Genomic DNA, 25171 nt, shown 5'->3' with positions numbered 1-25171 from the left:
AGGTTCATCCATGTTATAAATTCTGCATCAGTAACTTACTTTTAATTGCTGAATAATATTCCACTGAAGGGATATAACAAATTTTGTCTATTCATTCACTAGTTGATACACATTTGCACTGTTTCTCCGTTGAGGCTATTATGAAAAAATGCTGCTAGTGAACGAACAAGTCTAAGTCTTTGTGTACACATATATTTTCATTTCTCTTGGCTAGATACCTAGGAGTAAGACTGCTGAGTCACATAACTATATGTTTAATATTTTGAGGAATCACTCAACTGTTTTCAAATGGTGGCTGTACTATTTAAATTCCCACCAGCAATGAGGGATCCTGCTTCTCCACATCTTCGTCAATGCTTATTATTGCCTTTATGATTAAAGCCATCATAATGGGTGTGAAGCACTATCTCACCTGAGCTTTGATTTCCATTTCCTTACTGATTGAGTATATTTTCATGTACTTATTTGCCATTCCTATATATACCTTCTCTGGTGAAATGCCTATTTAAATCTTTTGCCCACTTAAAAGTTGAGTTGTATTTATCTTTATTAATGAGTTGCAAGAATACTTTAGTAAGTATTCTTCATTTGCTATTATCTTTCAAAACACTGCATTGTCCTCAGAGCTCCCATTCCACCCAATGTATTTGCTTGTCAATAAATAAACTATTTCTGGAAGAACACACAAGAAAGTCACAGCATTGGTTGCCTCACATACCTTTATGTAACTTCTGAGTTTTGAATCATGTGTAATAATTACTAGACTTAAATCATGCCCATCATCTACACCTTAAACCAGAGTTATAATGCAGGTAGTCCAAAGAAAATGCTATAAGAAATATGCTTCATGATAGAGAAATTATTTGGCAGAAACTTTTCCCTTTCTCATATCTACTGCTCTATGACTAATTTTCAAGTGTCCAATCCCCAATTTTCTCCATCTTCTAGCTTATCCCTCTAACTTACATTAGAAGAATAAAATAATGCAATAAAAAACCACAAACGGCAAAATTATAAAAAGCGGTTTTGTTCTTTCTTAAATGTGAAATGGCACCTTCCTTTGGTTTACATTTACAAACTATCAGAATAATGCAACTGATGTAACTATCATCATAACAAAAGGAAGCAATAAGAGATTGGATAATAGTAGCAGACAGTCTGCCCTAAATCCAATAATATGAATACAAAGTTTTGAACAGATACAAGAAACACAAACAAGTTTCCAACCTGAAACTTGTAACAGTACTGGAAAATGAGGATTACTATTAATAAATGGTACTACAGTGAAATTCAAGGTGAACAGCACTAAATAAAATAGAGGGCTATATTATATTATACAAATAAATCAACTAGAAAAAAATGTAACTATTGATTTAGAAATATCAAAACCTGTTAGATGCAGCAAAACAGTAATAATCAGAATACAAGAAAGATGGGGGGAAAAGAACTAACTGTAACTAAAGCTATTCAATTAAAAACAAAACACTGCCTATTTAAAAATAATTTAGAAAATAGACCATAACGAATTTGCTTAAGGACAAAAGACACATTAAAAACTACAGTAGAAAGCCAAAAGGGTCATAATAAGTAGAATGCTACATACATCAATACCAACAGAACTGAAAAGGAGCAAAAAAATACCGCTTTTTTTCCTGGTCCTTGCAAAGGCCAGCAAAAAAAGAGTCCATTGCAAAAATGAACACATTCTTTAAATCGCAAATATTTGACTTATATTGGCTTAAGACAGTCATGTTAAACTGCTTTTAGGATTATGAATATCACATTGTACTTAAACTGTCTACTTAAAAAATACATGTTTCTACATATTTCAGATTCAGATGTACTAAATCCAAAGTTCCTCAGATATTAAAAAAGCCAGACATGGATGAAAATGCTTTTTGAAAGAACTCTTTGTAATCTCTTTCAGGTGAGTTTTTGGGGAAGGGGGTATACTCATCCCCCGATCTCCAAATAACCTGCTTCAATGGCTAGTTCTGCATTTTTCAGTTGAGTGCTTTATTTCAGTTCCACTTTATTGTTACACAAATTTTTCATTATTTACATTACTTTGACTCCTAAATTCTAATCATAGCTGGCAGGTGGTATACTATGATCACCTTCCTTTATAACTTCTTGTTGTCCATGGAGTTAAAGGTTATCTTTATTGTTTTGTTCATTTGGTTTTCTGGGTACATATGACTGATCCTCAGCTTCTCTCCTACTGTGTAAATTTCCTTTCCCTTCAATACATTCAGAAACAGCAGGTATTCTGCTGATTTCATCTTCTTGGACTTAATGTCTCCTGGAATCCTCTCAATAGTTCCAATATGGAATGGTTGCTTTCTTTACCATTTATCTCAGGATGTCCCTTCATCTTTACTCTGTAGTTTCGCTCATCTCTTTCTCTTGTATTATATCCCCTGCGTCTTGAGTTCCAAAAATTCATTTTTCTTGGTTTACATTTCGATTTCACTTGAGTATATACTTTAATAGGTTCCAGAAACGGGCGCATGAGAAAAACATATTTGAGACTTTGCCTATCTAAAAGTGTCTTTATTTCACTCTCAAATTTAACACTTTGATTAAAGGCTAGAAGGGTATAATAAAAAAATACAGCCGGTCTTTGTTCATTTATACCTGAGAGAGTTTCAAATACCCTTGGAATTTCTCCAGTGATAGGGGTGTGTGTTATGCTAATGAGGCAACTCAGGGTAGGCCACCAGATAGCAAAAAGATGGGTGGCTGTCACCATGTGATAAGAGAGTTAGAACTTTGGGCCAGACTGACCTCCAGGAAGAGAAGGAGGATGGAAATTGAGTTTAATCCTCATGTGGCCAATTATTTAATCATGCCTACAGAATAAAATTCCAATAAAAATTATGGATACCAAAACTCAGTGCAGCTTTCTGGTTGGTGAATACAGTGAAGTGCTGGAAAAGGCCAGGCACGGTAGCTTACGCCTGCAATCCTAACACTTTGGGAGGCCGAGGCATGCAGATCATGAGGTCAGGAGTTCGAGACCAGCCTAGCCAATACGGTGAAACCCCATCTCTACTAAAAATACAAAACATTAGCCAGGCGTGGTGGCAGACACCTATAATCCCAGCTACTAGGGAGGCTGAGGCAGGAGAATCACTTGAACCCAGGAGGCGGAGGTTGCAGTGAGCCAAGATCACGCCATTGCACTCCAGCCTGGGCTACAGAGCAAGACTGTCTCAAACAAAAACAAAAACAAAACAATGAAGTGCTGGAAGAGTGACATGCGTAGATTCCACTAGGAGAAAGCATGAAATCCCTGCACCCTCATCCCCATCCCTACCCCTTCCCTAGACCTTGCCCCATATGTCTCTTCATTTGGCCACTCTTGATCTGTATCCTTATAATAAAACTGTTAAACCTAAGTATAGCACTTTCAGTGAGTTGTGAGCCATTCTAATGAATTATTGAATGTGAAGGGGATGTGGGAAGCCTGGAATTTGTAACGCACTGGGCAGAAATGTGAGTGGCTTGGAAATACCCAACATTTATGGCTGGCATCTGAGGTGGGAGGAGTCTTGTGAAGGAGTTGGCTCTTAACCTGTTGGGGCTGTGCTAACTCTGGGTAGTTAGTGTCAGAATGGAATGGTACCACAGCACACTCACACAGGGGTGGAATTTATAGACAGCTTGGCAGCAGTCCTGGTGGCTTGGGGACACCCAAAACTTGTGGCTGGTGTTTGAAGTGGACAGTCTTGTGATCGACTTTGTCTTTACTTGTGGAGTTGACTTTAACTCTGGGTAGTTAGGATCAAAATTGAACCCAACTGGAGGATATACAGTGGTGTCAAAGAACTGGGGTCAAAACATAGCTGCACATATTTTCTTTCAAAAGTTTTAAGAGGGGTCAGGCACGATGGCTCACGCCTGTAATCCTACACTTTGGGAGGCCAAGGCAGGCAGATTGCTTGAGCTCAGGAGTTCGAGTCCAGCCTGGGCAACATGGCAAAACCTTGTCTCTACAAAACATACAAAAATTAGTCAGGCATGTTGGCACATGAGCTACTCGGGGGCTGAGGTGGGAGGATCACTTGAACCCAGGAAGCAGAGGTTGCAGTGAGCCGAGATTGCGCCACTGCACTACAGCCTGGGCGACAGAAACTTTTTAAAGAGACTTACTTACATGGAAGGATTCACCAACAAAACAACCCAGCTAGATCATCCTACTTTTTTTTTTTAAGACACTTAGTTCCATGTCTCTTTAAAAAAAAGAAAAAAGTTTTAAGAAATTGCTACCCTACTTCCCAGTTTCCAGTGTTGTTATTTACAAATGTAAAGGCATTTGTATTCCTGTTCCTTTATGTAAAATTTGTTTTCTCTTCCTTCTTTAGGTTTTTAGAATATTCTTTTTATCCCCAGTGATCTGAAATTTCCTCATGATGTGCCTTAGTGTAGGATTATTCTTATACATGATGTTAGATACTGGAGAGACCAATTTTTTGGAAAACTAAACCCCTTGTTAAAATTTCTGGGAAATTTTGATTTATTTCTCTAATTTTCTATCTCTAGTTTCTCCATTTTCTTTTTGGAACTCCTTTTATTTTGATATTGAACCTTCCTAGAATGATCTATACTGTCTGGTAGTTAGTGTCCACTCATATTTAAGAGTGGGCTATCTATGAAAAAGTTAAATGAAGCTCTATGCCTGAAGAATGGATTTTGTCAACTATAGTTACCCTATAGGGTGATCTAGGTGGGTTGTTTTGTTGGTGAATTTTTCCATGTAAGTCTCTTTAAGTTTTTTTTCTTGGGTTAGTCACATTCTTCTCATTTTTTTTCTCCCTTTTTAATGTTCTCCCAGCAGAATCAGGGTTAGTAACATTTCTTATAGAAGTTCCTTCCAGAAACTTGCCTGGAGATTATAAGCCTGGATGCCAGTGGGGGTTTCAGCATTCAGTAGGTAAATTTTCATGTAATTCAGTGTTTTGTATGATACCCTCACCTTCAATTAAACAAGGCTGACCCCTAACCAAAGACCCTTTGTTTACCCTCTCCACTTCTCCAGAGGAAAAAGCTCTCTGCTGGGATTGGAAAGGAGCACTCACTAGCTGTACAGGGTTGTACGGAGGTTCTAGAAACTCCATCTGCTTCTTAACAGATTTTCAAATATCTTCCTGCTTTTAACTCTTTTTTTCTTCTCACATCCAGAGGTATCTAGTTGCTTCATGACTTTTCATTCCTATTGCTGCCTTATGGGTCAACCCTCTCTGATATGCTAGAATGTTATCACTTGTTTATCCGCTTTCCAGCTCCACAGATTTTACTGTGGTCACCTTCCCTGGTCTTAGTGCCTCTTTCATTGTATCCTTTTACTATCACTTTAATGGGGTTTGTGGAATAAGCACAGGAAAATGTGTATTATCAATTCTTACTATGGATTATCTATAAAAAAGTTTACTTACTGGATAGTAACCAAATTAAGTTAACTATTTGATTATATGTAAATTGACAGCTAAAGTAAGGCATCTATATTTACAGTTCTATAAATTTTAACTGCCTAAAAGATAAAATCAAAAGTCAAAATTTTTGATAATTTAATTTCACGAAAAAAGTTACGGTATTTAAATTCTCTGAAAGAACATCTACATTTCAATGGTGCCACATTAAATTTTATACATTTTCTTTTCTTAGAATAACTAACTATTTTTATACCCACAAACAAGAAAGGCAATTTACTAACCTCTGCTTCTGTTGCTTGGGACTGTAAAAGCTGTCGTATACGAAGTATGTCCTTTTCGATTTGCTGAATTCTGGCTATTCTTCGCTAAAATAAAACAAGAAACCTAATTAGTTATGCTTTTATTAATAATATTAATATAAATAATCATACTATGGCTACCAATAACAGCTCAGGGTTACATCAAACCACTCTTATTTAAAAAGCTAGACATATAAATATATTCACCCTTTAATAACAAACTGGGGTCACTTCAATTTTTCTTTTCTTTTTTTCTTTTTTTTTTCGAGACAGAGTCACGCTCTGTTGCCCAGGCTGGAGTGCGGTGGCATCATCTCAGCTCACTGCAACCTCCGCCTTGCAGATTCAAGTGATTCTTTTGCCTCAGACTCCCGAGTAGCTGGGAATACAGGCCCAGCTAATTTTTGTATTTTTAGTAAAGATGGGGTTTCACCATATTGGCCAGGCTGGTCTTGAACTCCTGACCTTGTGATCCGCCCGCCTCGGCCTCGTAAAGTGCTGTGGGCTTACAGGCGTGAGCCACTGTGCCCGGCCCTGGGGTCAGTTCAATTTTTTAAAATACACTGGACTGTATTCAACAGATCTCCAGAACTGTTTAGTAAAACTGTGGAAATATAAGTCATATATCAAATTGTATGTTGCATGAATTATGAAAATTGACACAATACACATTGTGAAAATTTATTCTCAAAAAATATTTCAACAAAGAGAAAATTACACCTGCATTTAATCTTTTATATTAATCCAGACATTAATACAATATAATAAATTTATATAAACATAGTATACTGGTAAAGGGAAAGAACATCTGATTTGTTTTAATAAATATCAGGGTCCCCAACCTTTTTAGCACCAGGGACTGGTTTCGTGGAAGAAATTTTTCTACTGATTGGGGCGGGGGAAGTCTCAGGATAAAACTGCTCCACCTCAGGTCCTCAGGCATTAGATAGATTCTCATAAGAAGCCTGCAACCTAGATCCCTCATATGTGCAGTTCACAAGTGGGTTCATGCTCCTAATGCAGCCACAGATGGTGGCAGGAGACAGGGCTCAGGTGGTAATGCTTGCATGTGGCCTGGGGGTTGGGGACCCCTAGTTTAAACAGTAGGCCCAACTCTTCCCCAAAGTTACTTCTGTCATAAGTTAGTAGTATTTTTCAGCCTTTCCTAATATCCAGCTGTGGCTAAACATTATTTTTATCTCCAACACCAGGATCATAAAGGGGATAGAGCTTTTGCTTTTCCACTATATGGAGACCATCAAGTGGTCACAAAGCAGTAACTACAGATTGAACCACATGGAATGGAAACAATGTGGGGAATATGTTGTGTGTGTTTTTTTAAGCTAGACTTCATTTTAACTTTTATGAATACTAGTGGAAGTGGAAAAAACAAGTCACTTATGAATAAAGACTTTGCAAATCTCTCATAAAGCTAGTTCATCACAAGTCAAATACATAGGTTTTAAAAACAAGTACTGACAATGTTGTACCATTTTCTGTAATAATTCTATAGTTATTGACAACCTAATATTGATAAATCAAAAATTATAAAAGTAAGCTGTTTCAATAAGGGGGGGTGTGTGTTAGAAGCTAGATGGAGTAGTTTCCAAACATTTTTCAGTTATGTTCTCCACCAATAAAAGATTTCGGAACAAATATCACCCCCAACAGATAAATAATAAAAGTACTATAGCAATTAGCTTTAAATATATACAGTTATAAAACATTCATATAAAACTTACTCTTTGATCACATCCAGTTTTACTTAAATACAATGCCTTCGTGCTTTTTTTACTACCACAGTAAGAATGTTTACTGCTATTATCCAGTCTTATGATAAACAAAGAACAGAAAAACTCAAAAAAGTGCTCACTGGCCGGGCGCGGTGGCTCACGCCTGCAATCCCAGCAGTTCAGGAGGCCGAGGCAGATGGATCGCTAGGTCAGAAGATCGAGACCACCCTGGCCAACACAGTGAAACCCCATCTCTACGAAAAACACAAAAAGAAATTAGCTGGGCATGGTGGCGCGTGCCTCTAATCCCAGCTACTTGGGAGGCTGAGGCAGGAGAATCGCTTGAACCCAGGAGGCGGAAATTGCAGTGAGCTGAGATCCTGCCACTGCACTACAGCCTGGGCGAGAGTGAGACTCCGTCTCAAAAGAAAAACAAAAACAAAAACAACTCCCTCCCCCCCAAAAAATAAATAAATAAAACAAGAAGCTGTGCTCACTGTCCCAAATTAACCTATCTTAATTTTCTCCCTCTTTTCTTTCTTTTTAACAATATAACTAGCTGATTCTCTATCATGATTCTGAAAGTAGTAAACTTAAGGTAAAAAAATATTCTCAGGCCAGGCACCGTGGCTCAGGCCTGTAATCCCAGCACACTGGGAGGCCAAGGTGGGCAGATTGCTTAAGCTCAGGAGTTTGAGACTAGCCTAGGGAACATGTAAAACCCCATCTCTACAAAAAATACAAAAATTAGCCAGGCATGAGGGCATATGCCTGTAGTCCCAGTGACTTGGGAAGCTGAGGAGGGAGGATGGCTTGAGCCTGGGAGGCGGAGGTTGCAGTGAGCCGATATTGCACCACTGCCCTCCAGCCTGGGAGACAGAGCCAGACTGTCTCAAAAGAATAGAAAAAAAAAAAAAAAAAAAAAGAATATTCTTTAATTAACAAATCTTACCGTGTCTAATTCACAGTATGAAAACCATCTGAAGAAGAAGTACCTGTACTTTTGGTAGTTTTCTGAAGATATTGCAAAGATGAGTGATCATTTCTATAACCAGGTGGCAAATACTTCCTAGCTTTAGAGAAACAACCAAGCTACATACAATTACTGGATTTCTAAATTTGATTGTTTCCTCCCTTTCTATATAATCAGTTTCTATATAATTAGCTCCCTTCCATCAATACAGTCCTAAATAAAAAATTTTAATATTCAGAGGATGAAAATAGGAATTTATATCTCCTACTCCTCTCCATTTTACACTACATTTCCATATTGCCAGTATCTCACTAAATACTGAGGTCATGTCTATGTCTTGATGTCCAGTGAGGTGGATGGTTTCTGACTTGACATTCCTTGTGCTTCTGTTTCTAATATGAAAACAGAAGAAGCCACTACACCTTGAGTATTCCTAATCCCTATCCCTAATACAAAAATCCAAAACCCAAAATGCTCCAAAACAGGAAACTTTTGGAGCACCCACATGGTGCTCAAAGGAAATGCTCACTGCAGCACTTTACAGTTTGGATTTTTGGATTAAGATGCTTAACCACTAAGTATTTCTTTCCTTTTTCTATATGACAAGAATATTTGTGAAATTATATTTAATAAACTGTTCATATGGACTTGATATGACTTTAGAAAAAAGTGATTTTTAAAAAAATGCAATAGTAATACAGATTCAGGATAACTCTCCACAAATTAGAATAGAAGGTAAATCCCTTAACTTGATAAAGGGCACGTATCAAAAACCCTGAGTAAACAACACACTTAAGTGTGAAATTTTAGAAGAATTCTCTTTAAAGTCAAGACAAGAAAAAGAAAACCACTATCATTGTTTCCATTCAAAGATGTATTAGAGTTCTTACACAATACAACAAAAGAAAAAACGCTATAAGGTCTGGAAAGGATAAACAAATTGTCATTATTTGCGAACAATATGACAGTGTATAGAATCTTAAACTGGCGATGATATAGTATTTCAGGAAGACTGCTGGATACTTTTTACTTAAATGTAATTTAGTAATATACTTAAAGAAATTCTCACTTATAATAGCAACAAAAACTGTAACATATCTAGGAATAACTTTTTTAAATGATATGTAAGACCCCTGTGGAGAATTTGACAAAACCTTATTGAAGGATATAAAATAAAGCCTAAATAAATAGACAGATATAAAATTAACAACAATACCTAATAATTTGTTTACTATGTGCCAGGTTCTGAGTGCTTTCACATATATCAACTCATTTAATCCTCACATTTTACAGTTTATCACTATCTATATTGTACTGACAAGAAAACTGAGGCAGAGAATTTACCTAGGATCACAGTGTTGCTAAGTGGCAGGTCTGGGATTTGAATATAGAAGGTCTGGTTCCAGAGTCCATCCTTTCAACCAAGACTAAATATTATGAAGGTCTGACTTCTCCTTAATCTATAAATTTAATGTAATTCTAATCAAAAGCCCATGAAGCTTTTATGTGAATTAGAAGCTGACATTAAAGTTTAAATGACAGAGTAATAAGGCAGAATACTACATTTTTAAAAACAAAGAAGGATTCACCCAACTGAGTATCAAGATTTATAAAACTGCAGCAAATAAAAAATGTGGTATCAGTGCAGGCATGGAGAAGCTAAAGTGGACTAACAGAAGAAAGTCCAGAAATATCCAGCATATATAAACTTGGTATGTGATAAGAGATGATGTTACTCATCGATGCAGAACTAGTGCGGTATCCAATACATGATAATAAGAAATTCCGTTAACAACATAAATGTACGTACACATGTGTATGTATGACTATACATAACTATATATACACACGTATAAATCATGTGCACGTATAATACACATACACACATATAGAAGTAATATACACATAAGTTAGATTCCTGCCTCCACAACATACATAATAGCAAACTCAAGATGAATTAAAGAGCTAATAGAAGATTACCTTTACGACTTCAGTACAGGAAAAGATGTACAAATCTGGCAATACAATTAATTTAGCTTTATCATAAAAGCTTATTTTTGTTATGAGGCTAATGCAGGTAACAGATTTGGTGGGGAGGAATTGAGATGTATATTATCTACAAAGGATTGGTATCAAGAGGATATTAAAACATCTCTCAAACACATGAAAACAAGACATTTAACAATAAGGGAATGATCAAGGGATATGAAGAAGTAACTTAGAAAACCCCAAAATCTAATAAATATATTTGAGATTCAACTTCAGTAGCTCAGGAAAATACAAAGTTTAAGATGACAAAATGTTTCACTGCCCACTGATTGTTAATTACACATTTTGACTCACAGGTGATGGAGAAGACATACAGAAACAAGAATTCTCACATACTACTATTAGGAATGTAAACTAAAAAGATCATTTTAAGAGCAATTTGGCAAACACTAATTCAAAACACTCATACCTTATGACCAGTAATTATGCTTTTAGATATATATCCTAGGGCAACAGTCAGCAAACTAGGGCCTACTAAGCCATTTGTTTTTGTAAATTGAGTTTTACTGAAACACAGCCACACCCATTTGTTCATAAATTATCTATGGTTGCTTTCTTGTTAAAAGGCAGGGTTGAGGCTGGGAGTGGTGGCTCACGCCTGTAATCTCAACACTTTGGGAGGCTGAGGTGGGTGCATCACCTGAGGTCAGGAGTTCGAGGCCAGACTGGGCAACATAGTGAAACCCCGCCTCTACTAAAAATACAAAAATTAGCAAGGCGTGGTGGTGCACGCCTGTAATTCCAGCTACTTGGGAGCCTGAGGTGCAAGAATCGTTTGAACCTTAGAGGCGGAGGTTGCAGTGAGACAAAATTGCACGACTGTACTCCAACCTAGGCGACAGAGTGAGACTGTCTCAAAAAAAAAAAAAAAAGGCAGGGTTGAGTAGTTGCAAAAGAGACCATATGGTCCACAAAACCTAAATATTTACTATGTGGCCTTCTAAGAAAAAGATTGCTGACTCCTCACCTAGAGAAACTCTTGCATGTTTGTTTACAAGACACGAATAAGTATGATTATCAGAGCTGTTTTTAACTGAAAAATTAGAATCAACTTAAGTGTCCATCACCTAGGGAGGAGATAAACTATATTAAACAGTATCATCAATTATGGCAAGATAGAGGTGTACTTACACCTTCACCCTACCAATTCCCACATCCCAGTAGTAAGCTCTATTAACAAACTGATGTGCACTTTTCCAACCTTTGCTTACATGCCTATGGAAGAGTAAGTACCACCATACTAGGTGACCAAATACACACTGAACAATGAAGAGTAAATAAATAAATAACCATGCAGTTAAGAAGTACCTGGAGACTAACAATCTCACATAGGTTGGCAAAAGTGGATTTTGAGTTTTCCTAAATTATTTACTAGTCATCTGTGTTTTACTGGTCATTTGCCATCTTTTTAATGAATTGCCTTATTACATACTCTGTCCATTAAAAAACTTGGGTTAGGCAGGTGTGATGTACACGTCTAAAGTCTCAACTAAGTGGGAGGCTGAGGAAGGAGGGTTGCTACAGCCGTTTGAGGCTGTAGTGTATTATGATTGCTCCTGTGAATGGTCACTGCACTCCAGCCTGGGAAACCGGCAAGACCCCCTCTCTGAACAAAACAAAAACACAGGGTTGTCTTTTTCTTATTAATTTGTAGGAATTCTTGTATTTTACAGATATTAACATTCTCCCCTTTATGTGTTATATTTTTCTAATTTATCTTTTGTGCAATGAATGATTTAAAATCTTATGAGATAAATCCCAACTTTCCTTCCTCTTTATTGCTTTTGAGTTTCCACTCATATTTAAGAAGATCTCTTGTCTGTATTTTATTCTATTAATTTTAGATTTATTTTTCACATTTCAATAGTTAATCAACCTGTAACTTTTCTTAAGATGTGAGGTAAGGGTTTAATTTCTCATCTTTTGAATAGGTCATTGGTTGTACCTATATAATTTTTTCAGTAATTTACCATTTTATCCAAAATTTATAATGTAACTTCTGTCATATAAAGGTTGTAAATATTCTTGTACCTCTTTCTAGTCTCTATCATTTGCCTAAATTTATTCCTGTGCTATTATCATACTACGATTATTCCAACATCTTCACAGTAAATTTTAACAAATGCTAAGGTAAATCTTCAATTATGCGTTCTTTCATAAATGTTTTTGGAAATTCTTGCATTATAAACTTTATAATCATTTTTCTAGGTTCCAAAAAATTTAGTGTCCTTCAACAATTTTATGTTTTTCTTTATGCAGGCTTTTTCTAGTTACTTTAAACTTTCCTGTTATTGTGAACAGGTCCTCCTGCCCCCATTTCCACTTTTAACTGGTAGTTATTGCTGATTTTTGTATGTATCTTAACTCGAGATACCTTACTAAATTCTCTTACTAGTTTAAATGCTTTTTAGTTCATTTTGCATAGCTTTTCTAGGCAAACCATCACATCATTTACAAATAATTATTTAATCTCTTCCTTTCTAGTTCAAAAATAGTGTAGGATTCATAACACTTATTTTGTTTTTTTCTACTTGCATTAGTCAAGCCTATCAAACAAAGTTAAATAAGAGTGATGACAGCAAGCTACTCAAACATATTAATGATAGCAACAATGATTACCTCATTATTTCTGCTTTCTTTTTCAAGACAGGGTCTTGCTCTGTCACCCAGGTTGGAGTGCAGTGGCAAGATCATAGCTCACTGCAACCTCCAATTCCTAAGCTCAGGCAATCCTACCACCTCAGCATTCCTTAAGACAGCTGGGATTACAGTTGTGTGCCAACACTACTGCTAACTTGCGATCCTCTTGCCTCAGCCTCCCAAAGTTCTGGGATTACAGGCCTGAGCTATTTCACTCAGTCACTATTTTCTTAATATAAGGTTTGCTTCTGGTTTGTGGTAATACTTATGTTTAAAAACTTTCATTCTATTCTTATTTTATTTGGAATTCTTATTTACTCCTTCCCCTTGCAAACGAGATCCCATATTTTTTCTCACAGCCTCAGACCCTCCTGAGATCTCCTCTTCCAGGGCCGTTCTTGTTTCACTTCTTCAATCACCCAAGCAGGGAGTTAGGAGGGAAAGGGGTGCTTCGGCCACCATATTCCCACTATTCTCAGTATCTTATTTTATAAGAGCTTGCATACTATTCATTTAATAATTTAAAATATGTATCTATATTCTGCCCTAAAGTAAGTATTTCTGTACAGAACATATTCCTAGAAGTCCTATAGAAACGCAGGGTCATAGAGCATAGACATTTTAATTTTGGCAAATAATGCCAAACTCTCCTCCAAAAATGTATCAATTTATTCTTAAAAGAACAGGGTAGACAATGTTGGCTGAGCGCGGTGGCTCATGCCTGTAATCCCAGCACTTTGGGAGGTCAAGGCAGGCAGATCACTTGAGGCCAAGAGTTCAAGACCAGCCTGACCAATATGGTGAAACCCTGTTTCTACTAAAAATACAAAAATTACCTGGGTGTGGTGGCACACAACTATAGTCTCAGCTACTCAGGAGGCTGAGGCATGAGAATCGCTTGAAGCCAGCAGGTGGAGGTTGCAGTAAGGTGAAATCAAACCACTGCACTCCAGCCTGTGTGACAGAGCAAGACTGTGTCTCAAAAAACAAAACAAAACAAACAAAAAAGATTTAAAGGTAGATGATGTTTTCACTTTCACACCCTTGCTAATACTGCATGTCATCAAATCATACAGTTTCGGGCAGCCTTATCGATAGGCAAAAAAAAATATAGTATCTTATTTTATATTACATTTCCCTGATGTGTAGTGATGTTTAAGCATCTTTTCACAATTGTTTATTAGACACTTGAACTTAATTTTCTGATGGAACTATTCACATCTTCTGACTATTTCGCTATTTGGTTATCTGTTTTCTTTCTTTTCTTTCCTTTCTCTCTTTTTTTTTTTTTTTTTTTGGGTGCAGTGGTAAGATTATAGCTCACTGCAACCTTGAACTCCTGGGCTCAAGGGATCCTCGTCAGCCTCAACCTCCCAAGTAACTAGGTCTACGGATGTGCACCATCATACTCAGCTGTTTTTTTTTTTTTTGGCAGAGACAGGGTCTCGCTATCTTGCTCAGGCTGGTCTCGAACTCCTGGGTTCAAGTGATCCTTCTGCCTCAGCCTCTCAAAGTGCTAGAATTGCAGGTGTGAATCACCATGCCTGGCATGGTTGACCATTTTCAATTGATTTGTAGGTGATCCTTGTAGAGTAGGGATATTAAATCTCTTATATATTCTACCAACATTTCCATTATTTGCCTTTTTATCTTGTTTACAATTTCTTTAACCTTAACCTTCATATAACTATTTCCAGAATAAATGAATGTGTATGTTTCTCAAAATACAGAATAAAATTTCCTTAGAATATTAACTACCAAAATGAAGAATACTACATTCCAGAATAAAATAAGAATGACTATATCAGCGCTTATGTGAACAAAATGGCCAAGAAAGAACTCAACTTAACCTCTCTTCAGGGATATAAACTGTCTGGAATACACCTACTTATATTTATATAGCACAAGAATTTTTACAACTACCATCACATCTTGTTCTTTAAGGATCTCTCTCTAAAAAAAAAAGCTCACATTAACAGATACAGAAAAACTAACTTACGTCTACAGTATCCCATATATTCATGTTCTAAAAATGCAAATTCATATAAACCAAAGTAATACTTCTGTTTTTTGACACAAATAAACCTAACATTTTAAAATAATTCCATGAAAACCTCAAATTTAAATCTAAATGTACAATGGAATATATTTTTAGAAATTATTTATATATTCTTGATTTTAGTTATTTGCCAGTTATATGGTAATAAATGTCTTCTCCCAATTTGTAACTTATCTTTTCACTTTCTTTCAGGTACCTGTTGAAGATAAATTCTTAATTTTAATACAGTAAACTTATTGGTCTTTTATCATTAGTGGTTTAAGTCTTTCTTAAGAAATACTTTCCTCTGCCCGGCCACCCATCGTCTGGGAAGTGACGAGCGCCTATGCCTGGCCACCCATCGTCTGGGAAGTGAGGAGCGCCTCCGCCCGGCCGCCCCGTCTGGGAAGTGAGGAGCGCCTCTGCCCAGCCACCCATCGTCTGGGAAGTGAGGAGCGCCTCTGCCCGGCCGCCCCGTCTGGGAAGTGAGGAGCGCCTCTGCCCGGCCACCCCGTCTGGGAAGTGAGGAGCGCCTCTGCCCGGCCACCCATCGTCTGGGAAGTGAGGAGCGTCTGGGAAGTGAGGAGCGCCTCTGCCCGGCCGCCCCATCTGGGAAGTGAGGAGCGCCTCTGCCCGGCCACCCATCATCTCGGAAGTGAGGAGCGCCTCTGGCCCGGCCACCCTGTCTGGGAAGTGAGGAGCGCCTCTGTCCGGCCACCCATCGTCTGGGAAGTGAGGAGCGCCTCTGCCCGGCCACCCATCGTCTGGGAAGTGAGGAGCACCTCTGCCCGGCCACCCATCGTCTGGGAAGTGAGAAGCGCCTCCGCCCGGCCGCCCTGTCTGGGAAGTGAGGAGCGCCTCTGCCCGGCCACCCAACATCTGGGAAGTGAGGAGCACCTCTGCCGGCCACCCATCGTCTGGGAAGTGAGGAGTGCCTCTGCCCGGCCACCCATCGTCTGGGAAGTGAGGAGCGCCTCCGCCCGGTCACCCATCGTCTGGGAAGTGAGGAGCGCCTCTGCCCGGCCACCCATCGTCTGGGAAGTGAGGAGCGCCTCTGCCCGGCCACCCATCGTCTGGGAAGTGAGGAGCGCCTCTGCCGGGCCGCCCCGTCTGGGATGTGGGGAGCGCCTCTGCCCGACCGCCCCATCTGGGAGGTCTACCACGGAGGCCAGAAGCAATGTGGGGGCTGGACGTGGTGGCTCACGCCTGTGGTCCCAGCACTCTGGGGGGCCGAGGCGGGTTGATCACTTCAGGCTAGGAGTTCGAGACCAGTCTGGCCAACATGGCGAAACATATGAAAAATACAACAGACAAACCAACCAACCAACTCAGTGACAACAAAACAGGTCTACCCTGGAGTCATACTCTAATTTTTTCTATTTTCCTCCCTTTCTGATCCTTTATCCCACTTTCTTTTTCTTCCTCTTCCTTCTCCTTCTTCTTTGTCAAATAGAGGATTGAGTTATTATCACTGATCCAGAAAAAAAAAAAAAAATACTTTCCTACTCTAATAGCAGAAACATACTTATGTATATTTTCTACTGAAAGGTTTAAAGTTTTACTTTTGACATTCAAGTCACGAATCTTTCTGACTGGGATAGGGGCAAGAGGGAAGGTAAGAAAAAACAATATATTATATACACGTATTATAACTAACATGTACACATACATGCACATGCACACACACACTAGTTAAGCCCCCAACCTCATTATGAAACTAACATGTATGGACTACGAAATGTAGTATGGTACTGGTGTTTTAGTAGCACCTTAGCCTACCACCATACTCCAAAACAGAATATACATTATGTTTACGCTGGCTGATATGGTTTGGCTCTGTGTCCCCACCCAAATCTCATCTTGTAGCTCCCATGTGTTGTGGGAGGGACCCAGTGGGAGATAATTAAATTATGGGGGTGGGTCTTTCCTGTGCTGTTCTTTTGATAGTAAATAATTCTCATGAGATCTGGTGGTTTTAAAAATGGGAATTTCCCTGTCAGTCTCTCTCTGCCTGCTGCCATCCATGTAAGAAATGACTTGTTCCTCCTTGCCTTCCACCATGATTGTGAGGATTCCCCAGCCACATGGAACTGTTAAGTCTCTTAAACCTCTTTCTTTTGTAAACTGCCCAGTCTCGGGTATGTATTTATCAGCACCCTGAAAACAAACTAATACACTGTGCATGATGACTCTAAATCCTAGAACTTCGGGAGGCTGAGGTGGGTGGATCACTTGAGGTCAGGAATTCAAGACCAGCCTGGCAAACATGGCGAAGCCCCATCTCTACTAAAAGTACAAAAATTAGCTGGGCATGGTGGCGCACGCCTGTAATCCTAGCTACTCAGGTGGCTTAGGCAGGAGGATTGCTTGAGCCTGGGAGGCGGAAGTTGCAGGCGAGATCATGCCATTGCACTTCAGCCTGGGCAACAGGGTGAGACTCCTTCTCAAGGAAAAAAAAAATTCTTTATGTTTAGGAAGCGTCACATAAAAAATAAAGACTATACTTCAAGGAATGTAAAATATCCTACACTAGCCATTTTAAAACTATTTAATATGTTTTATACAATAAAAAATGTATGTGTATCATTATCATGTAAATGTTGGTCTCTGCTTTTATTTGCTATTAATATTTACTTAAAGAAAATCTTTAAATGTTTTCCTCCCCATTTGTCCCAAAAGTTAAAAAAGAAAACAACAACCCCTGCTAGTTTTGAAACAGATAAGGCAATTTGCAAGGCCTCTTCAGGCTTAAAAAATTAGTCAGTCATAAACTTGTTTGAATATAAAAAGGCTATATTCAATAATATCTAAAAATACTTAATAGCAAGCTAGCTAATACTCTTTCTTGACACTGAGGGTAGAAATATGGGAATGTTCTCCATACAACTTACTTAATCTCTCCTAAAATTCTCTTTGTTTCCTTCCTATTATCCTTGAATGAGGGTTTTTTAAGTGCACAATTTGAAGAGCAGTGACATGTTCTGAATAACTTTATACAGTCTTAGATTACAGAAGTAAAAATCTCAAAGGAGAACTGAAGCTAGTTATTAGCTACCAGAAGACCACCATCTAACTCTGTCTCTCCCTTATAATTCCAAGGCAGAACAGAACAGTACCAGGGGAAATGAATATGGTAAAGACACAACTATGTCAATATTGATTATGTTGCTCAGCAGCCATGATAAATCTTATTTTGAAATAGAGCCAAAATATAGATAGCCTTATAAATGTCTTTAATAAAATTTAATCAATATTAACAGAGCTGTAATTCATTTTATTCCTAATAGCTCTTTGCTGTTTTATCACTTAGAAACAAGTAACTTACCTGTGCTCGTTTTTCCATATCCTGGCAGGTACCTAGTTGTTCTTCCATTGCAACTCTGATTTGCCTCGCTTCATACTCCAATTGCCTTCTGGTCATATCTGTTTGTAAGGAAAACTAAAACCACAAATAATATAAAAGTATCAATATCTTTTATTTACGTTAATCAGCAAAAGCAAAAAAGCATATAAGTACCAATAAAGAAAATGAATAAGCAAATACGTCAGTCATGGTGCATGAGAAAATTATTTTTTACTCCAAGGAGTGTTTAAATTTGATTATAGGTGTCAGACTCAATCTGGATCCCTGATGTGATATGGAATTCAAACACTTATTTGCCAAAGTCACAAGTGGCTTTAATTAGATTGGCTTATTTCACTTAAAATATATAATTGGTCCAGTTAGAGTGAGGCTAAATTCAGTTGCCTTATGACTCTTCTCTACAGAAGAGGCACTACTTTTAATTATTAAATACTAGCATATTAATGTGGACAACATAGAAATATCAAGAAACAAGTCCATCATTCTTAAACTTATACTTCAACTTAAGGTAAGGATTACTATATACATACAGATTAAATAGAGATAACTTTCCCATTAATCAAATGAAGAATATGGGATAAGAAAAAGCCTACATGTAAGAAAGATAATCATAAATAGAGTGGACAAAGTCAACACAGACTTTGGTAAAAATTGAAAAGTAAAGCAAAGTTGAAACAAATAAAAAGAGGTACTTCTTCGGAATGGGTGATAACTCATTCAAAAATTTATTAACCCTTTAATTAAAATTCCAAGGACTGTGATAACTGCCAAGCATGCAACAGGATTTTAAAAGGACAAGGTAATGAAACTTATAAACCCATGCCCAAAAGGTAATAAAAGCTGATTAAATAAAATGATAGGTAACAGACTTATAATGGGCCAGGAAGGGAATGAGGAAATGCTATAGATTTTCTGTGTGCCCTTAGAAAACTGTGTATGACATGTATCTGACTCAGAATAGCACTCTGGTCCAAGAACTCCACATTGTGTTGTCAGTTGTAGTTAGATTAGTTCTCACCCTTTTCCCTTTGCAACATACAGATGACATTCATATGCAGAATGTATTCCCTTAGGCATACCCAAATTATGGGTTGCAATAGAGATGAAATAGTCTGCATGTTATTTCTTATTCCTACTGAGCCAGTTGTAACTCCACTTATTAGTCCTCCACTTCCCAAACCCTCTCTGCAAAAAAAAAAAAAAATTGAACATGACACAGTATGTTGCAATAATGTGGTTTAGATCTGATGTTTTCAGTAATGTTTTGATAAGTAGGTATTTCCACATAAAGTGTTCATTAACTTGGCTTCCCAACATAAATGCAAAATTTGTGAAATTAAAAAATAGTTATAAAATACAAGCAGAGTTTAAATTTGCTAATGTTGCCAATGGTCCCTGATAATGTCTTATATATCATATTAAATAAATGTGATCTACTTAATAAATTAGTAGAGAATAATTAACTTGACAACTGATCTTTGTTTCAGATAGTAACCAAATACTCTTGAGTTGTCACGTACATTTAAGCTCTTTACTGAACCTGACTTCATGCAGACAGTGGAATTCTGGATTTTGTGTATTCTCTAATGACCAAAGTTAATGGTAAGCAAAACTACACTTTGGTATTTTTCTTTATAAAAGTTATAGTCCCAACAAATCCCCCAAAATTCCTAATCCTCACAGGCTAACAATTCTTCAATAACTGTTCTCTCACTATCTGTGCTCCTTAATTCCCAGGAGCACTGTTAAGTGTTAACATGTTAAGGCCCTGTCAGAAAAAGGGATCCTTTCTCTCTCTCAAAACCCTGAATGATTACTCCAGTAGAGTGAGCACTTAAGCTTCCAGTTCCACCTCCTGTCAGCCAATGTCCACTCAGGAAATCTAGCTAGCTACATGTTTTCAAAAAGGTTTTCTCTCTTTCAATTTTTACCTTTTTGTCTATTTTGGTCTCTCAAAGTAGTAGTAGAAAATGAAAAATTTAAGCTAAGAGAGTAAGTTATATTTTAATTAGTCTATTTTCTTTTAAAAAATTACATGTGGCCGGGCACGGTGGCTCACACTTGTAATCCCAACACTTTGGGAGGCCAAGGTAGGTGGATCACGAGGTCAGGAGATCGAGACCATCCTGGCTAACACATCAAAACCTCGTCTCTACTAAAAGTACAAAAAATTAGCTGGACATGGTGGCACGCGCCTGTAGTCCCAGCTATGTGGGAGGCTGAGGCAGGAGAATCGCTTGAACCTGGGAGTTGGAGGTTGCAGTGAGCTGAGATTGCACCATTGCATTCCAGCCTCGGCGACAGAGCGAGACTCCATCTCAAAAAAAAAAAAAAAAAAAAAAAGTTACGTGAAATATTTATAGATAATAGCTGAAATATGTAGTCTTGTTTGAGATTATAAAATTTTCTTTTCTTTTTTTTTCATCCTTGAGCAAGGGCCATGCTAATCTCCTCTGCATCATTGCAGTTTTAGGATATGCGCTGCTGACGTGGCCACTATAAATGTATTTGAGAAATATTCTTATATGTGCCACCCCATGAATAAAATCATTGACAGGGAGAGGGAGAGGCTGACAGGATTAGATTTTTTTTTGTTACAGAACGCCGCAGACTTATAACCCAGAGCGGCTTGGAGGTGGTGAATATCAGCTCCTCAAGTCTGCAATAAAAAATGGCCTCCAATAAACCTACATTGCAAAAAATAGGAAACAAATACAATGGAAAGAGTAAAAGAGATGAAGAGGCAGAGCCAGAAGAATCTGTGGTGGAAAATGTATGACTGACGTGTAGTGAATGGGAAAGTGGAATATTTCCTTAAGTGGGAGGGATTTACAGATGCTGACAACCCTTGGGAACCTAAAGAAAATTCAGATTGTTCAGGGTTAATTGAAGCATTTCTTAATTCTCAAAAAACTAGTCAAGAAAAAGATGACACGAACAGAAAATCTTTATCTGACAGTGAATCTGATGACAGTAAATCAAAGAAGGGATGCTGCTGACAAACCAAAAGGCTTTGCCAGATGTCTTGATCCTGAAGGAGTAATTGGTGCCACAGACAGTAGTGGAGAATTGCTGTTTCTCATGAAAAGGAAGGATTCAGATTAGGCAGAGTTGCTGCTGGCAAAAGAGGCAAATATGAAGGGTTCTCAAATTGTAACTGCTTTTTATAAACAGAAACTAACTTGGCATTCTTGTCCAGAAAATGAAGCATAGCAATTGTTGGCACTGTTTTATATGGGTCTTGGTTTTTGATTTACTAGTGTGAAGAAATAACTACATTTTAATGAAAATCAAGTTTGGTATGTTTGTTTTTAAAGTAGTATTGGGAGAATTGCTGTGGATTTTCTTTTGCATTAATAGCACTGGTTACTTTGAACAAATAAATAAAAGCTTTCTGTAGTTGCTTCCTTCATCAGAAAAAAAAATTAGATACCATGGTATATTATATCCAATGCATGAAAGAACAGCTTTTCTAAATATATTAGGGGAAATTTCCAAAGCCATTACTCAATCAGAACTTCTGTTCTCATATGCCTAAGGACCATTCTGGGTTTCTTATTTGTTTTGTTTTTCATGTGTGTGTGTGTATATAGAATATGCACACATAAATGTTTTCCTTTTTTATTGTTTTTAAACATTTACCAAAACAAAAATCACAGGTAATCCAATGTTTCTGAAATGCCATCATTCTGAGCAATCTAAGAAAAATAAATCACTTCAAGTTAAATTGAAAAATTTCCTGAAGTCATACATTTCAAGTTAAATGAATGATTTTAATTAATTGGACAATTTAAATTGGATAATTTAAAAGCAGCCATATCAGAATTCATATCTATAAATGCAATGGTTTGCAAAATTTCTAAAATGAAAAATTTTACCATTGCCAGCAACATCCAGATGAGGAAACCAGACAAATCCTAGTGTATTTTAATTAGCTAAACAAGACAATTAAATGGACACTTAAAGATTCCTCTGGTGAGTCATTTCTTTTTTTTTTTTTATTTTTTCTTTTTGTTTTGAGATGCAGTCTCGCTCTGTCGCCCAAGCTGGAGTGCCGTGGCGTGATCTTGGATCACTGCAACCTCTGTCTCCCAGGTTCAAGTGATTTTCCTGCCTCAGCCTCGCAAGTAGCTGAGATTACAGGCATGCACCACCACGTCTGGCTAATGTTTGTATTTACTTTAGCAGAGACAGAGTTTCACCATGTTGACCAGGCTGGTCTCGAACTCCTGGCCTTAAGTGATCCACCCTCCTCAGCCTCCCAAAGTGCTGGGGTTACAGGCGTAAGCCTCCGCCACGTTGAGTCATTTCTTAACAAAAAGTTGAAATCCCTGTGTTACGCTGACTAAAAGGTCATGATTCATGGAATGTCTAAGACTTGGCTCATGGAAACCTAATCAGATGGTTGTTGGCAGTTTAGGACCAGCTGCCATAAACTGGTGAACAAACTTCTGTAATCTAAACTACTGACTTGCATGTTTTTTCTTTACTCCAACACATTCATTACATGTAGGTTCGATCTTTTCAGTATATGTTTTACTGGTTCAGCAGAGGCCAAGAAAAACAACCCTTTGCAGTAAATCAGAACATTATTCAACTGCATACTGTTAATTTATTGTGAACACTGGTGGACAATGGTCAACAGTTTTATATTCCTTAAAAAAATTTTTAAAACAGTTATATTTGCAAAACAAACCAACTTCAGTGTTTGCAAAAATGCTAATATCTGTGCTATAGCTATTGGCATTTACATCTAGAATATTTTCAGAGTTATTTTTATTGCAAAAACTATTTGGCATGATTCCTGTAACACAGTACAAAAAATACGCAGATGGTGATAAATACTTCTATAGAGTATGTTTGGCAATTCAACACACAGAATTAAAAAACTAGTTGCCTAGTTGAACCCTGAGGTCCTCTAGAATTCAAACTTTATAGATTTTCTAAGTAAGAGCTTTAAATAAAACATTTGAGCATAATAAAGTTTTATCAACTTTACAAACAAAAATTCATTAACTATGAGGGGTATATTCAGGCCTAAAGTTGGGTAAAACATATTACAATTTACAAATAACCATAGATTCAGTTATCCTGAATTTTAATGGATTACCTAGGTACTTTAAAATATCAAGTTATTAAAGTTTCAAATAAGTTGTACTGCCAAGTTACTTACATTTTCAGTTAAAGGAAGACTATCTATTCTTTTAGTGAGATTCTGAAGTTGAGCATAATACCAGTCTTTTTCTTTTTCTTCTTTGTCAAGATCAGCAAGAAGCAATGACCTATTTTTTAAAAAAAGGTACATTTGAACAATGCTAATAAAGACTGCACAAGAGCAATACTTACACCAGTTGTTATTGCAAACTTCTCTACCTAAAGTGTTAATAATGAATTACTCAAAAAATTTACATTGATTTCAATTTTTAAAGGGAGGACTTAGAATATTACAGTCATTAAAATTAGAGTATTAAAAAGAACATTTTTTTCTAAATAAACTGGTAATCATCCTTAAAAGAATACTTACACTTCACTAAAGGCTTTCTTCATATTTATAGTCTAAGAATATAATGATAGGGAAAAGACACAGATATAACAAAATTCAAAATTAGTATAAGAATAAAAAGTATAGTAAAGGAATTAAGAAAAGCAGCAATGATGACCAGAAAACAAACCTAGAATATAGGAAGCTACTACTTTGGACACTGATGTGGCTTTCAGCTTCACAGCAGCCAAAATAATAAGAAATATACCATCATTTTGAAATAAGAGGAAGTTGTGACGGAGAGAAACTTCTTAGTTTGGAATCTGAACACCAAATGATGGTGTTCTCCATAGCAATCTGTACTAAGATACTGCATACCTGAGCATTATAAACATAAATGCACAGTAAGAGTGTTACAGGGATAAAACTCAAGAGGTACAAAAAGAATATAATCTATCTCTTTCCATGTGGCTCTTTGCCAGAGCTACCACTGTTACAATTTTCTTATGTATATTACTAGAGTATCCTATAAAAATGCAAGGACATATGTGCATACTTATATGTACATCTTAAATATAAATTGTAGCATATTATTATAGTATATGTTGTCCTGCAACTTTTTTTCACTTAAAAATTGACCCTAGGGACCAGGTGTGGTGGCACATGCCTGTAATGCCAATACTTAGGGAAGCCGAGGCAGGTGGATCACTTGAGCTCAGCAGTTCAATACCAGCCTGGGCAACATGATGAAAACCCAAGCCCCAAAATCCCATCTCTACAAAAAAATACAAAAACTAGTCAGGTGTGGTGGTGCACACCTGTAGTACCAGCTACTTGGGAGGCTGAGCTGGGAGAATCACTTGAGCCCAGGAGGCCGAGGCTGCAATGAGCTGAGATCGTACCACTGCATTCCAGCCTGGGCAACAGTCTCCTTTACAATTAAAAAAAAAAAAAAAAAAAAAATCGATCTTGCAGAACACAAATAGGCACAGGTTGAGTATCCCTTATTCAAAATGATTGTGACTAGAAGTGTTTTCGGATTTTGGAATATTTCTATTATACTTACCAGTTGGGCATCTCAAATCCAAAAATGCTCTAATTAGCATTTCCTTTGAGCATCATGTTACTCAAAAACTTTAGGATTTTGGAGAATTTTCT

The 25171-nt window shown here is 37.3% G+C and overlaps 1 protein-coding gene, 1 non-coding gene and 1 pseudogene across 9 annotated transcripts in view; 1 reads left to right on the top strand and 2 right to left on the bottom strand.

The window, feature by feature from the left end:
- Positions 1 to 25171, bottom strand: part of APC (APC regulator of WNT signaling pathway) — a 139511-nt gene that overhangs the window by 47727 nt on the left and 66613 nt on the right. For all 8 annotated transcript variants that reach the window (XM_030817639.1, XM_012505383.1, XM_030817647.1 and 5 more), the window contains 3 exons: positions 23705 to 23813; positions 18493 to 18606; positions 5717 to 5800 (listed from right to left, as the gene is read on the bottom strand). In XM_030817639.1, coding sequence (XP_030673499.1) covers positions 5717 to 5800; positions 18493 to 18606; positions 23705 to 23813 — 307 coding nt within the window. The remainder of the gene's footprint in view (positions 1 to 5716; positions 5801 to 18492; positions 18607 to 23704; positions 23814 to 25171) is intronic.
- Positions 20922 to 21028, bottom strand: LOC115831827. Its single transcript, XR_004027315.1, has one exon. It is a non-coding gene; the product is annotated as a U6 spliceosomal RNA (small nuclear RNA).
- Positions 21047 to 21872, top strand: LOC100586224 (annotated as a pseudogene).

The sequence above is a fragment of the Nomascus leucogenys genome, chromosome 2 (genome assembly GCF_006542625.1).
Source record: "Nomascus leucogenys isolate Asia chromosome 2, Asia_NLE_v1, whole genome shotgun sequence".
NCBI classification, from domain to species: domain Eukaryota; kingdom Metazoa; phylum Chordata; class Mammalia; order Primates; family Hylobatidae; genus Nomascus; species Nomascus leucogenys.
Note: the sequence above shows the minus strand (reverse complement) of the source record. Positions and strands in the feature narration are given on the sequence as shown.